The sequence below is a fragment of the Monomorium pharaonis genome, chromosome 1 (genome assembly GCF_013373865.1).
Source record: "Monomorium pharaonis isolate MP-MQ-018 chromosome 1, ASM1337386v2, whole genome shotgun sequence".
Lineage (NCBI taxonomy): Eukaryota > Metazoa > Arthropoda > Insecta > Hymenoptera > Formicidae > Monomorium > Monomorium pharaonis.
The window spans coordinates 3,661,494-3,674,146 of record NC_050467.1 but is presented as its reverse complement, the minus strand read 5'-3'; the positions used below and the strand labels follow the sequence as shown (position 1 = coordinate 3,674,146).

At 46.3% G+C, this 12,653-nt stretch overlaps 2 protein-coding genes across 2 annotated transcripts in view; both read right to left on the bottom strand.

Annotated features, from left to right (window-relative positions):
• The window catches only part of LOC105835090 (myocardin-related transcription factor B), a 28,936-nt gene extending 19,478 nt beyond the window's left edge, over positions 1 to 9,458 (bottom strand). The window contains exon 1 of the mRNA XM_036288990.1: positions 9,326 to 9,458. Coding sequence (XP_036144883.1) covers positions 9,326 to 9,416 — 91 coding nt within the window. The 5' untranslated portion in view covers positions 9,417 to 9,458. The remainder of the gene's footprint in view (positions 1 to 9,325) is intronic.
• A 101-nt stretch (positions 9,459 to 9,559) lies between these two features.
• Positions 9,560 to 12,653, bottom strand: part of LOC118644798 — a 160,945-nt gene continuing 157,851 nt past the window's right edge. The window contains exon 6 of the mRNA XM_036284388.1: positions 9,560 to 9,798. Coding sequence (XP_036140281.1) covers positions 9,682 to 9,798 — 117 coding nt within the window. The 3' untranslated portion in view covers positions 9,560 to 9,681. The remainder of the gene's footprint in view (positions 9,799 to 12,653) is intronic.

Genomic DNA, 12,653 nt, shown 5'->3' with positions numbered 1-12,653 from the left:
TCGGCGATCGATTGAATTTTTCAGTGGCGCGTTTCCCGCCATTGTTTCCCGACGAGCACAGCTGGGCGGGGAATGCACGCCTGTGTACTTACGTCAAAGAGCGGGGAAGAACTCCGAGGGCACAACCGTGAATATCGTTGTGACGAATGCCCGATGGCGTCCGTTTGACGCTCGTTGTACTTTATATTCCGCTCATTACGGCATATTTATATTTAATTGATATTCCCGCGCGTTTCCTATTCGCATGCGGATATAGACTTACGCATAGACTTACAAAAGACCGCATTAACGACAATATAACGCGTTAGATTCGATTAATCTTCTAAAAACGCGCGTCTGTATAAATGATAACAATGAAAAATAATTTTAAAAAGCTTTTCGGAAATAAATTACACAGCAAAACATACAGGAACTAAATTTGTGCGAAAGGAATTAGAAATTCAATTAAGTAATGACAAGTAACGAAAAAAGCAAGAAAATCAATGTATAACAATATTTTATGATAAAATAATAATAATGAAAAACAATTTTAATTAATTTTCTTCGGAAGCAAAATAAAATTACAATGAAACATTAATTGATTCAAGATATAAAACTAATATATAAAAAAATGGAAATTATATAAAAAAAAATAGTAATGAGAGGGAAAAACAATGCGGTATGACGATACGTAATGTTGTGCAGTATTATTATATTAGCAAATGTCTCGTATCCAATTATATTTGTCCACTGCACACAATAAACATTATTACACAGTTAATTAACCGTTAATTAGTACGTAAAACCCATTTCAGTGGAAACGTACGCGACGAGCAAATTGAACTATGTATACGGGGTGAGAGAAATTATCCTATCCTTGATAAATTACGAGCGGACCCGCGTATCTTCTCGACCGCGACGAGAAGGAGGGGAGGGGGAGGAGAAGAGACGCGTGTAATATGCTTATAATTACCCCGCTAGTTAATTCGCTTAATAGGATAATCAGCGCGCGAGATGCGATTTATTTCGTTTTCACGTCACGGGGGGAGAAGCAAACGGCCTACGTATTATATATCTACCTCCAGCTGTTCCAGCCGCGCGGCCATGGATCGCTTCGCGGCGCGCGGTAGCCGGGAGGGACGCCGTTTAATGCGCCGATCGCGCGATACGCATACAAACGCACGCGCTCGCTCGCTCGCGCGCGCACGTAGTTAAAAGTGACTTATAGAGCTCGCGCGCGTCCGCTCCGTGTATATTAGCGCTCTATGTAAGCTTAACAGGGCTTCGGCACGCTCCGCCTACCGGCTACGCCTTCTAATCGACGACGTGCGCACTTGTTTCTTTCATAATGTCTCCCCCTCCCCCCCCCTCCCCCCTTGGAGGAATGACGATAATGACGAGTGGATTTACATTTTTCCCCTGTGTTCATTACGTGACCCCCGCGCGCGATGCGTGTAGCGCCTTGAATTTTCTGCGCACTTAGCGATCGAATTATCCCCGTGAAATCGCCGATTAGAGCAGACGGCATTATCTTTGCTGGTAATCAGTAACGAACGCCTATTGCGCTATGGAAATAAATCGTTTTCTTCAGGAAACGTAGAATTTATCGAATACGTTTTGCGACTGGAAACACGACACGATGTTATATTAGATAATTTTTGTAAGAAGCACGAGAATTATTTTTCAATATGTATGTTTAGAATTGCAAAATTTGCTTGGTCGCGTATTACGTACCATGTATTTTGATAACAAAAATTGCTCTGTTTTACTTTAATTAGATATTAAGATACTTAAAATAATTTAATTATAATTTTTTAAATATATATATTAAATATATTAATTTTTACATAGTTATTACCTGTAAAATCTGTTACTTCTGCTTCTGCACCGCATGGCATGTGTAAACGCGCGTTTATTTAGTTGGTCAAAAGTATTCTCGAAAGAAATATCAAAAGAAATATCCCCCAAAGCATAACAGATTTAATTCACTTTGAAATATGGCCCCTCAGGTCTCAGGTGGTTACGCGAGTCTCTTGCTGGCTTATCCTCCGCGTACGCTCCGCGTTTAACGCGCGGGACCCCGGGATCGAGCGATCATCGCGTGCGATGGGCGTGGAAGGAATTTCGGAGTCAGACCCCGCTAGAGACGATCGGTCCCGTCCGACATCTCGCCGTGTCTGCACCATTTACCATGTCGCTCGCTCCGAAAGTAGGAGAGAGGGACACACCACGGAGTCGAGCTCCGTCTGGCGCTCGTAAATTCTGCCCGAAATTCTTAAATATCACGATTCCCTCTCTATTTCTCGCCTCCCCCCGTCCCCGCCCCCTCCCTCCTCCTCCACCACCGAGGAAACCAGTATTTTTAATCGCGCGCGAGCGCGTTTCTTCCCGCGCGCTCCACCTCCCACGGCCCACGCACAGAACGTTGCACCACACACGCTCGCGGCGACGATGGGCCAACGCGAGCCCATCGGGAGGATCCAGGATGAGAGAGACGCGCGCGCGTGTGTGGCACGCGCGCGCGCGCGCGCGCGCGCTGTCCCTGCTAAAAACGGGGTTAACAACACCGAAATTCTATTTATTTACCGGGATAAATCACCGGAAACTTTACGACGGAGCGTATATTACGCAAATCGGGGCGTTATATCAATCGACAAGAAGAGTTCGCATCCCTTTTTCCTCTTTCGCGTTTCTCGCTCCTCCCGCTCGCAATCTCTTCCCGACGAAACCTTTTTTTTTCTTCGGCCTCTCCGCCGTTTCCTCGATGCAACGACCGGCCGCATTTCTCCGTCGATGCTTTCGCCTTTTCTCTCCTTGCTAAGCGGATGTTGCAAAAATGTGCGCCGTATTTGATGGAAAAGAAATTACGCTACCTTAATGGATAAAGTAACATAATTTTACCATTATTTTTTCTTCTTTTTTTTTGCATAAAGCATTTGTCTAGAAAATGATGCGAGTTTACTTTAGAAATTGTTTTATTAGAATCAAAGTATCAAGTCTTTTTAAATAAATTAGATATCCGACACATTTTACAGATTGAAACGTTTTTTAGCACCGAATGCATCGGATCTTATGGTCTATTTCTCTTTTTCCGTTTGAATCTTTTTATTCTTTTCGTTGATATTGTGGTTCTTTTTTTCTGTAGTTTTGCTCTTCTTAGAAGATGACGACGCACGAGGTGCCGAATGGACGTCTGGCACGTTGCATCGCATTTCGAGCTTGTAAAATTTCGCCATTACTCCCGATATATTCAACACACGTTCTCATCTTGTATTATGAATATATAAGTGCTATTTATTAACAATTTTTTAATCGTATTTTTTTATTACGGAAATTTCTCCATTTCCCTAACCGAGAACTGAACAATATTATTGCTTAAATGTTATAGAAATTAGCTTTTGCAGTTTTAACTGTAACAAAAAAAAAACTCGCTAAGAAAAGCGATCACTCTATTTTTTCTAATAAGTAATCTTTAAGAAAACATATTTTCTTGATAATTATCTTAAAATACAATTATCACAAATGAAAAAACTCATCATACATTCAGAAGAAGAATCTATACTTTTTCGAATAGTATAAAATTGTATCACAGAAAATTTGAATCACAATTGAATTTTTAACTTAATATCCTTAATAAAATATTAAAAAACTAGGATTCAGAATATCTTTTAAATAAATATTATTTACTTCAAGTAAATAATGAGTATATATATAAATTCTTTACAAAGATAACAGTTATAATATAAGGAAACTAAAAATTGAATATTTTTTTAGCATGAGAATAATATCTTTTTTTGCGTATGCGAATCGATTTAGACTTAAGTTGTCAAATCGATTGAAGGAGGAGGAGTTCAGAAATCATCGAGAGAAATTATTCGATATCTATGTTACAATAATTATAGCCACGTGCGAGTCGACTGACATTATCCATACTGACAGCAAGACGAGTGTCAATCATCGGCATTATTTCAAGCGTTCGTTCGTCGCATTTCGACTATCATGGTAAATCAATCGTTTTTACATGATAAATACCTGCCACCGAGAGACGCGGCGAAAGTTGCCTCCTCCTTCCTTCGGAGGCAGCAATTATTATTAACTATTAATTAGCAATTGCAAGAAACGAAATATCGCTGGCGAGCGCTACGTTGTATCACATCGCGAACTCACTCACGGTGCACATATGTAACGGTTTTTGTCCCGCGGGATTTCGCGAAGGATTGTTACAGGAACAGGCGCGCGATGCCGACCGATTGGAAAGAGAGAGTCAATCACGCGCAATCGTCATTATCCCTTAAAAGGCGGGATAACTGTAAATAGGTGTTACATGCGCAAAACTGCGAATATTAGAAATAAAGGGACATAATAAGCGAAAAAATGTCTAACTTCTGTGATCAATTTCTCCCTGTCCCCCCCCAAGTAAGGGGGAGGGAGTATTTAAGAATATATTACTTGCGATAAATTGCAAACAAACGCAACAATCTGATCGAAAGCGAATTGCGTCGTGGAACTTCGTAAAGTGAGCGACGTACCGGAGACGTGGTCGCGTGTCAGGAGTCCAAGTCGCCGCCATCGCCTGTTTATCAACCTCTCGTCGTCGAAGTCGCGGAAAGCGCGGGTCGTCAGGAAAGCGATATGCACGCATCGCGAGTGCGCGCGGCCCACCCACGTGTCCGTTCGCGCGCGTTCAGCGTTTCACGTTCGCTGGATGCTGCGCGGGCCTCGCGCACGCCCCCCCAGGTGAAACTGTTTCCTGTGTCGCAAGCCGCATCTCTCATTCCTGAAGGGTCCGTTGCCACTCTCTCTTTCTCTCTCTCTTTCCTCCTCGACTTCCCTTCTCCGCGGCCCCGTCGCGCTCGCGTGCGCCGTCTTCTTTCTCTCGCGGCGTAGTAATATATCTGGTCCGCGTGGGCGGCCCACGTGGGCTTGACAGCTAAGCCCACGGGAAACTGGTTACACCCACAACTACGTTCCGACTTTACGCCGCGAAGAGAAGAGGCACACGCCAGGTAGGCAGGAATACACACTTTGCCCGAGCACGCCGGGCTGGCTTGTATTTTGGTAAGACGGCAGCGAAACACGTCTCTTTTCGATAACCGTATCCTTTTTTTTTTTAAACAGATTCATTTGTAACCTCCAGTTTTCCGACACTCAATAAAAATATACGCGAGAAAACACCTCTCTAATAAATGTTCAAAGTAATATGACGTTGGCTTTTGTGTACTTTCGTATATTTTTCAGCAATTATAACCAGATAAAAATTGCTGCCTTTGATCGATTCAATCTCGATTTATCGAAATACCTAATAATGTCATAATTTATATCGATAGACAAAACATAAAATCTATTTTTATTACTTCCCTTCACAATCAATGATTGCAAGGATTGGCACACAGACAGAAAGAATGGAGCTTTACTGTAATATCTAAAAATTCAATTGATACAAATTTGAAATAAATAATTCCGTTAGAATATCAAAATAATTACGTAGAGCGCTCAGGTTGATTCCTAGGACGTCAAAATTTTTGTAATATTGCTCATCACATATTTTAGACCTTTATAATTATTTTGACAGTTTAGTATTATTTCTGTATACTCAACGGGACTTTTAGATAATTCAGTAAACTCGTTTTTATCGTATACAACAAATTTCCAATGAGCACTCTCGTGTCGTAGATACAAAACGACGATCGAACAGCGCGTTCGCCTTCGTGCCATTTCCCACGAAAAAGTGGCAGCTACTCAGCGAGGAGAGCGGAGGCGAGAAAGAGACCTCGTTTCCGCGGAAAGCAAGCCGCTGCTGGTGGAAAAACGGCGTCGAGCGAGCTCGTCTAGCGTGTCTAATAAACACGAGCGTCCCTTCCGTCTTAACGTTGCGTTTTTCTCCGCGCCCGAGCGTGCCCGCGTGCATACGTGAGCGCGAGCGCGCGGTTACGCACACTCTTCGCGGACAATTAATTTATCTCTCGGGGCGGTCTGAGATCGCGCTCGCTCAGGCTCACTCAGGTAGACGTAGGAACGAACGAACGAACGAACGGATGGACGAACGCACCAGACGAACGGACGGACGCGAATCGTTCCAGAAATGGAGTTGGTTTCGCCGGTTGAGATACGATCGTATACGTACGTACGTACGTAGCGCACATATCGTACGGCGACCGTACGTGGAGAAAAACGCCATAACTTCGCGTCGTATATGGCGGCAATGCACAGGTGCATGCCACCGTGCCGTCCATCCCCCGCTCGCCCTCTTTCCCCTCCCTGCGCGTCATCGTCGCCACCCTGTCCTCGTCCCTTCGTCCCTCGATCGGACGTGCGTGCAGAATGCCAATTGTTTCTCCGCCTCTCTGCGGGTTTCACTCGCGCTCGCGATATCAGGAACACACGTTTGTTCCCTCCGATTCGCGCCGATTCCTCTCTTCGTCCCTCCTACTCCTCCTCCTCCTCCTCCTCCTTCTTGCATCTCCGTGATGATCCCCCTCGCTTTCCTCTCGCTCCGCTGAAAACCCGATTGCGATACTCGGATCGTAGTGTCGGGTACCCTAGCCCCTTACGATTCCCTCACTTCTCTCTCTCTCTCTCTCTCTCTCTCTCTCTCTCTCTCTCTCTCTCTCTCTCTCTCTCTCTCTCTCTCTCTCTCCGTCTCTCTTTTTCTATGTTCTTCGGTCTTTTGTAGAGAGAACCTGGTTGCGATATCCTCGCGAGTTCGTACGTACGAGATACTTCTTCTGCGGCTCCGCATTATCTGGCTTCTTATTTCAGCCGCTTCGCCAAAGACAAGCGGCATGATAAAAAATAATTAGTATATATGTCGGCGCGTTTCTAGAAATAGACCGGTCGCATAATCGCGCGCCGATTCCGAGACCGCTTTGGAAACCTGCAATCAAGCGTATACGCCGTGGGGGCCCCATGTGCGAGGAAACCCATACGTTAACGCGATCGGTCGCTCGCCTCATCTCGAGGAACACATTTCTCAAAGAAAGCGCCTCCTCCGGAGAGAGATCGAGCAAGCCGCGAGGAAGAAGCAAAATTCAATTCCGTCAGACACCCGCACACGGTCTACCGGTCTGTTTATCACGTCAACGTGATGGACCTTTGGATCGGATCACAAAAATATTCATCAAAATCTTGCGAATATTCGATTGAGCGATGCTTCTCCAATTCTTCTTCGCGGTCAAAGGGAACAATTCCTCCTCCCCCCCAAAAAAACGTGATGTGCCTTTATCTCTATTCGCAATTTTTCGACGGATTTTTCGAAGGCCGGATGAAAAACGGCACCACTCGGGGAAGCCGACACGCCTCGTCGAGCAACGAGGTGTAATGCGAGAGCCACCGAAAGACACACACGCTCGCTCGCGAGAGCGGTGAGAGTTGGTTTTATGAATGAACGCGAGAGAGCGAAGGGCGAGCGTGGGCTCGCCCACGCGCTTTATCATAATCGAGAGACCTCCCCGGCCTAGTCGCGCCTGCCATAACTGCCCGGGCATAGAGCAAGGTTGCTCGTGAAATCGAACGCGTCCGCTCGCCCATTTGACTCTACGATTATTACGCGGTTGCGTGCGCGTCGCGGATGAATGAAACCGCGCGCGCCGTCCGTGAGTGTTTCCTCCATTCATGCCCGCGCCCGCGCGCTCACGAATTTCGCAAGCGCCCTTTCACGCCTTCGAGGGATCCCTCCTCGGCGCGAGTGTTGCCCGCGGAAAGGTTTCAGATGACTTCACCCAGGCGACGTGTGCGATTGCTCTATCGCGATTGCGACCGAACGATTAGCGTGGGTAAATTCGGTCGCGTAATAACTTTTCCAATGTAAACTTTTAGAAAGCACGCATCGGAAAATGTGCATCAGAAAAGCCGACGTGAAATGAATACGATCGTCTTCTAAAAATAGAGTTTACTTCTCGGGAGGAAAATAATTATAACTGCAAGATATATCGACTCTTCAACGTTTCGCGCCGTTCTGTCCGCCGGGAGATTCCCTCGCACTGACAGATCGAACAAGACGGGGGACAGCCATTACCCCGAGGCGCGAGAGGTACCTCCCCTATGTACCTTCGCTTCCTTCCTCCAGTCAGTCCGTCAGTCAGTCTGTCACCTTAACACGAATACGCCACGGGGATGAATAATCCATGGGGCCCGGAGTGCGCGCCAGGAGAGAGAAAGAGAGGGACAATGCGTCCCACGTGGGAATTTCAGGTGTTTCGACTAACGAGCGATTTGCATGAAACAACGCGACGGCGAGAGGAGAGGGGGTGGGAGAGGGGGGATGGGCGCGGACGAGGAGGAGGAGGAGGACGAACCAGTTTCGAATCCGCGTCGTCGGGTACGCATTCGTAACTGCGTAAATGCCTGTAAATCGTAAGACGTAAGCGTCCTGTCGTCTCCTCTTGCCCGATTTCCCCTTTGGAAACCGAGCGAAGCGAGAGAAAAAGGACCGCGACGCACGCAATTAAACGCGATAATAATAATAATGATAATAACAGTCGCCGCGCTCCGACAGGACCTAATTAATTCTTCCGATCGTTAATACACTTTATACAACTTTGCATAATAACAGCGCCGCGCGTTTTTGCGCGCGGATCGTTGATGTAAAACGGCGGAGGATTTTTCTTTTTCTGCCACGTAAAAATATATAGCAGGACGTCGTCGGATGTTGACACTCGTGAATTCCTCGGATACCGTACGGCGATCCTGCGATATTTTTGCCGAGCGTATTTCACGGAACGCGTTCATCGCGCGCAATTATACCGCGAGCGGTGACAGGTGAACGCACGATTCAATGCGGAAAGTAATAACCGAAGACCAGGAGAGAGGAGGAAGGAGAGAGACAGACAGAGAAGAGAGAAGGGATCGGGAGAGGAGAAAGGGGTCCCCTCGACGCTCGGGGTCTCCTTCGTTACATAAATTGCGCGAAACGTTCTGTCACGCGGTTTCATTCCCTCTCCCTGGCCGCAACGCTGCTCGCCTTTATGCAACGCACGCTATGAATTATTGCGCAAGGGGAAAAAAATAATTAGCCGCCTTAATAACGGCTCTTAAAATTCCGCGGCGGAACGAGCGGGAATTGTCCGTTCGTCGGGTTGTTGTCGATGGTTACAAACAGGTCAGACGGATAACGAGGGCCGCTTTTAAAGCGCTTAAAGCGGCCGAGGGAATATCCGTCCGAATGTCCAGCTTTTACATCCGCCGCCCCGCGGGTCGCCCTCGCGGCTCCCAATTACCAGCGCGAGGAGGCCACGGCGAGAGGACGCGCCTCTAAGGAAAGAGAGATGTCATCTCGCGGGGCGAAACCTCCGCGCTAAATGCCCGGGACATGATGCGGCATTAAGATAAAAATCGTGTCGTTCATTACCTTTATCTCGTTTGATGCGTCTGCAAATGGCGCACATACGTCGGCCGCAGTGCTGCCTCTCGGGCTTCTGCTCGGTGTCCAGGGTAACCATGGTGCTCGTATAAACACGCGGTGTGGTGCACGCACAATAAATTATACTTCCGTCTTATCATACACGGCAGAACATATATTCTTATGTTTAACACAACACGCTCTGCCCGTGCGAGTCATTCCGTAGGACATCCTCGTCCCACATTTTCTTTTTCTTTTTTTACGCGAGATACACTTCTCCGGAAGAAACAAGACGATGACGCGCGCCCAGAGACGCGTCGACACTTTTTCTTTCTTTCTTTTTTTTTTTTAAAGTCGCGCGTTTATCACGAAATTCGCGGATTGGTCAGGAAACGGCGATTGTCTTGGCGCGACTGACGAGAAATGATCACTCTCGGTCCATCCCTCGGAACGGTGAACGATGCTCCTGCGTTTATCGGTTCCTGCAAATCGTGCCATGCTGAGAGTGTCGAACGCGAATGAAAAGATCTCGTTCACGATCGCCACCCCCGAGCGTCGCGAGGCGTTCGGCAAAGTGACAGCGCGTAATCTACAAATTTTTAAAAAGCTGACTTCTAACGAAGAGAAAACGTTGTCTCTTGAAATTACAATTTAACGCCTCGCAATGCTCGTCAGTTTTCACGGGATCGATGCTTTCCGTCGGTTCCAGCCTCTGTGTGAAATAGCACGCTATGAAATCTACTGCGGCACACAATCGTGATTTACACGGCGGTTTGGTTTTAGTCCTCGATTAATCCCCGCGTATTTTTCAACAATCGTCCCTCGCCTGACGTAACGCTTTCACCCACGTTCCTGCATCTCGATTGCTCCTTGCGGAGCGCGCGGTCCGAATTTCACGCGCGTTTTCTCCCCGACAACAAGAGGCTCGAACGTACAATGCTCCCGAGGACTGATTTCACGTTTTGATCCGTTAATCGCCGTGTTAATGCGTCAGCGATTACGCGTGCGTGCACACGCGTGAGACCGCAACGTTGACGTGGCGCGACATATTTATTCTTTTTTATCGGTTAGATCGGTTCATTTGCATATCGCTTCGATATTACGATTCGGAGAAACGAATTATGATAATATGCGGCCGTGCCCCGATGACATTAAACGCTTCAGCGGACAATTCTCGACTCGCGACACGCGTGTCTCGCGCGCGCGAGACAGATATTGTCACGCTAAATGAATGAACAGGGCGCGCGTTTGTTAGCTCCCGAGATTGCTTGTTACGCGGGCGCTGCGTCCGCCTTTCATAATTTATATGAATCACAGCTGAGAGGTCTGCATCCTCGCGCGCGATAAAGTCAATTAAAGGACGTACGCGTGAAGCAATCGTCATTATTCCAGTACTCGAGTGACGAATACTCGATATCGATTAGTTCTTTACATTTTGCTTTAATCGGATGATTTATAAGAGTGATTAACTTTAAAAAATATTTTTATCCGCTTTAGAATTCAAGTCTACATTTTTTAAGAAAAGGAAGTAAATTTTACTAAATTTTTCAACTTGATTCTTCAATTAAAATATTTATATACATATTCCAATTAAATGTGATGAATGAATATTTGAAGTTCAAGTATTTTATGTATTCAACTTAAATACTTGAATTTCAAATAGAAAAGGAATTTAATGAAATTAAAAAATTTTGTCAAATTAACAACTTTTTTCGTGATGTAGTTCTATCCTTTGCAATCCTTTACTTATAAGATCGACTGCGTCGATTTTAAAAGAAGAGTCTCGTCCTAATGGAATTCAAGTCTGTATTTTTTTTTTTAGCAAAATTTCCACAGTTTATTACATGCACATTATCGTTCGTCTTTCCCAATTAAGCGCGCAGGAGGATTAATGCCAGGCGCGGCAAATATTCAATTCATCGTCGAACTTTTCGTCCCGTTTGTCATTTTACTGCGTCCCTAGGCGAACCTCCTCGCGCCTCGAGGAATCACGAGCGGCCACGGCTAATTAAGTCTGATTCAATTTAATTAATTCTCCCGATAACCCCCTACCGCTCCTCATCGGGGTAGAGACCTCCCTCGGGGCAATTAGCGTGAAGAATCGTGGGCAGTCGTACGGCCTAATCGTATCAAATTAATAGAATCGAGGCGACGGGGCCGCGCCGCGGACCCGTTCCCGTGTTCTCTCCCTGCTCGGCGCGTGGGCGAGGATTCACTCCGCCGCCGTAAATTACGGTAAAATTACCGGCATACGTGAAAAGAGCCGAGCGGCGGCGGACCGGGCGAGCGCCGCGTAACTTTCGAAAACGTGAGAGGCCAAGCAGCGCGGCTCCTCATTGAGAAAAATCAAGAGAGGTGAAAGCGAGACAAAAAATATTTCACCGCCGGTGAATAAGTTTTTGAATATTTCTGCCCGGCCGCGCGACGCTCGTTCGTTTGCCGGTTTTAAACACATTGCGATACGTCTCGCCCGATATAAGTGAAATCTCCGCCGTGAAGGTCCGGCCACCGTTTTATATATCGATCGATCGATCGGCAAACCGCGCGAATCGTAATGTCGTGTAATCCACCGGCGAATATCGAACTTTCAATGTAATTCCCGGGGCAAACAAATTGATATCGGGTTGCGCGAGGAATTATTAAGCGATTAACGCGCGATATTGAATGCGCGCGAGGTGAAATTTAATTTGCCACTGGATGCGCACGACGGCCGGTCGCGTCGTCGTTTAACGACTAGCGTAACGGAGGAGGTCGTAAAGACAGTCGCGCACCGGAGGAGGAAGACCGGCGGTGGAGGACCGCCAGTGAAAGTTGACAAAACGAAGTCGGATCCTCCGGCGTACTGGTCCGCCTGGCACCCACGCATCGGCATTTAATTAACGCCGAAATTATTAAAGACGGCTCCGCACTGTCCACACACTAAATAACCGCCCACGCGTTATGTATTCCTCTGTACACCGTTACCCCCATGCTATTCGACCATTATGTAAAATTCTTCTTAATTACGGTATCGTTTATACAATTAATTCGGATGACCGCTGTAAAAAATGAAAAAGATTTAATACTCGGGGTCATCCGCACGTGGAATCGACATGTAACGTTTCCTACAAAAAGAAAAACGCTCGGTTGTAATTTAAAAAAAAAAAAAAAAAAAAAAAAAAAAAAACTGCTTGACGTTTAAAGAAGATTGGCTGAAACGGACAATTTTTTCGATTTGTTTTAAGATACAAATCGTTTCCACTTTCGCGAGATGTTGTCGGAACGAATTTTCTCGCGCGTCCAGCTGCCAGACTCACGATAATGTCCTCGAATTAGCTCGTTCTATGGCGAAATTATG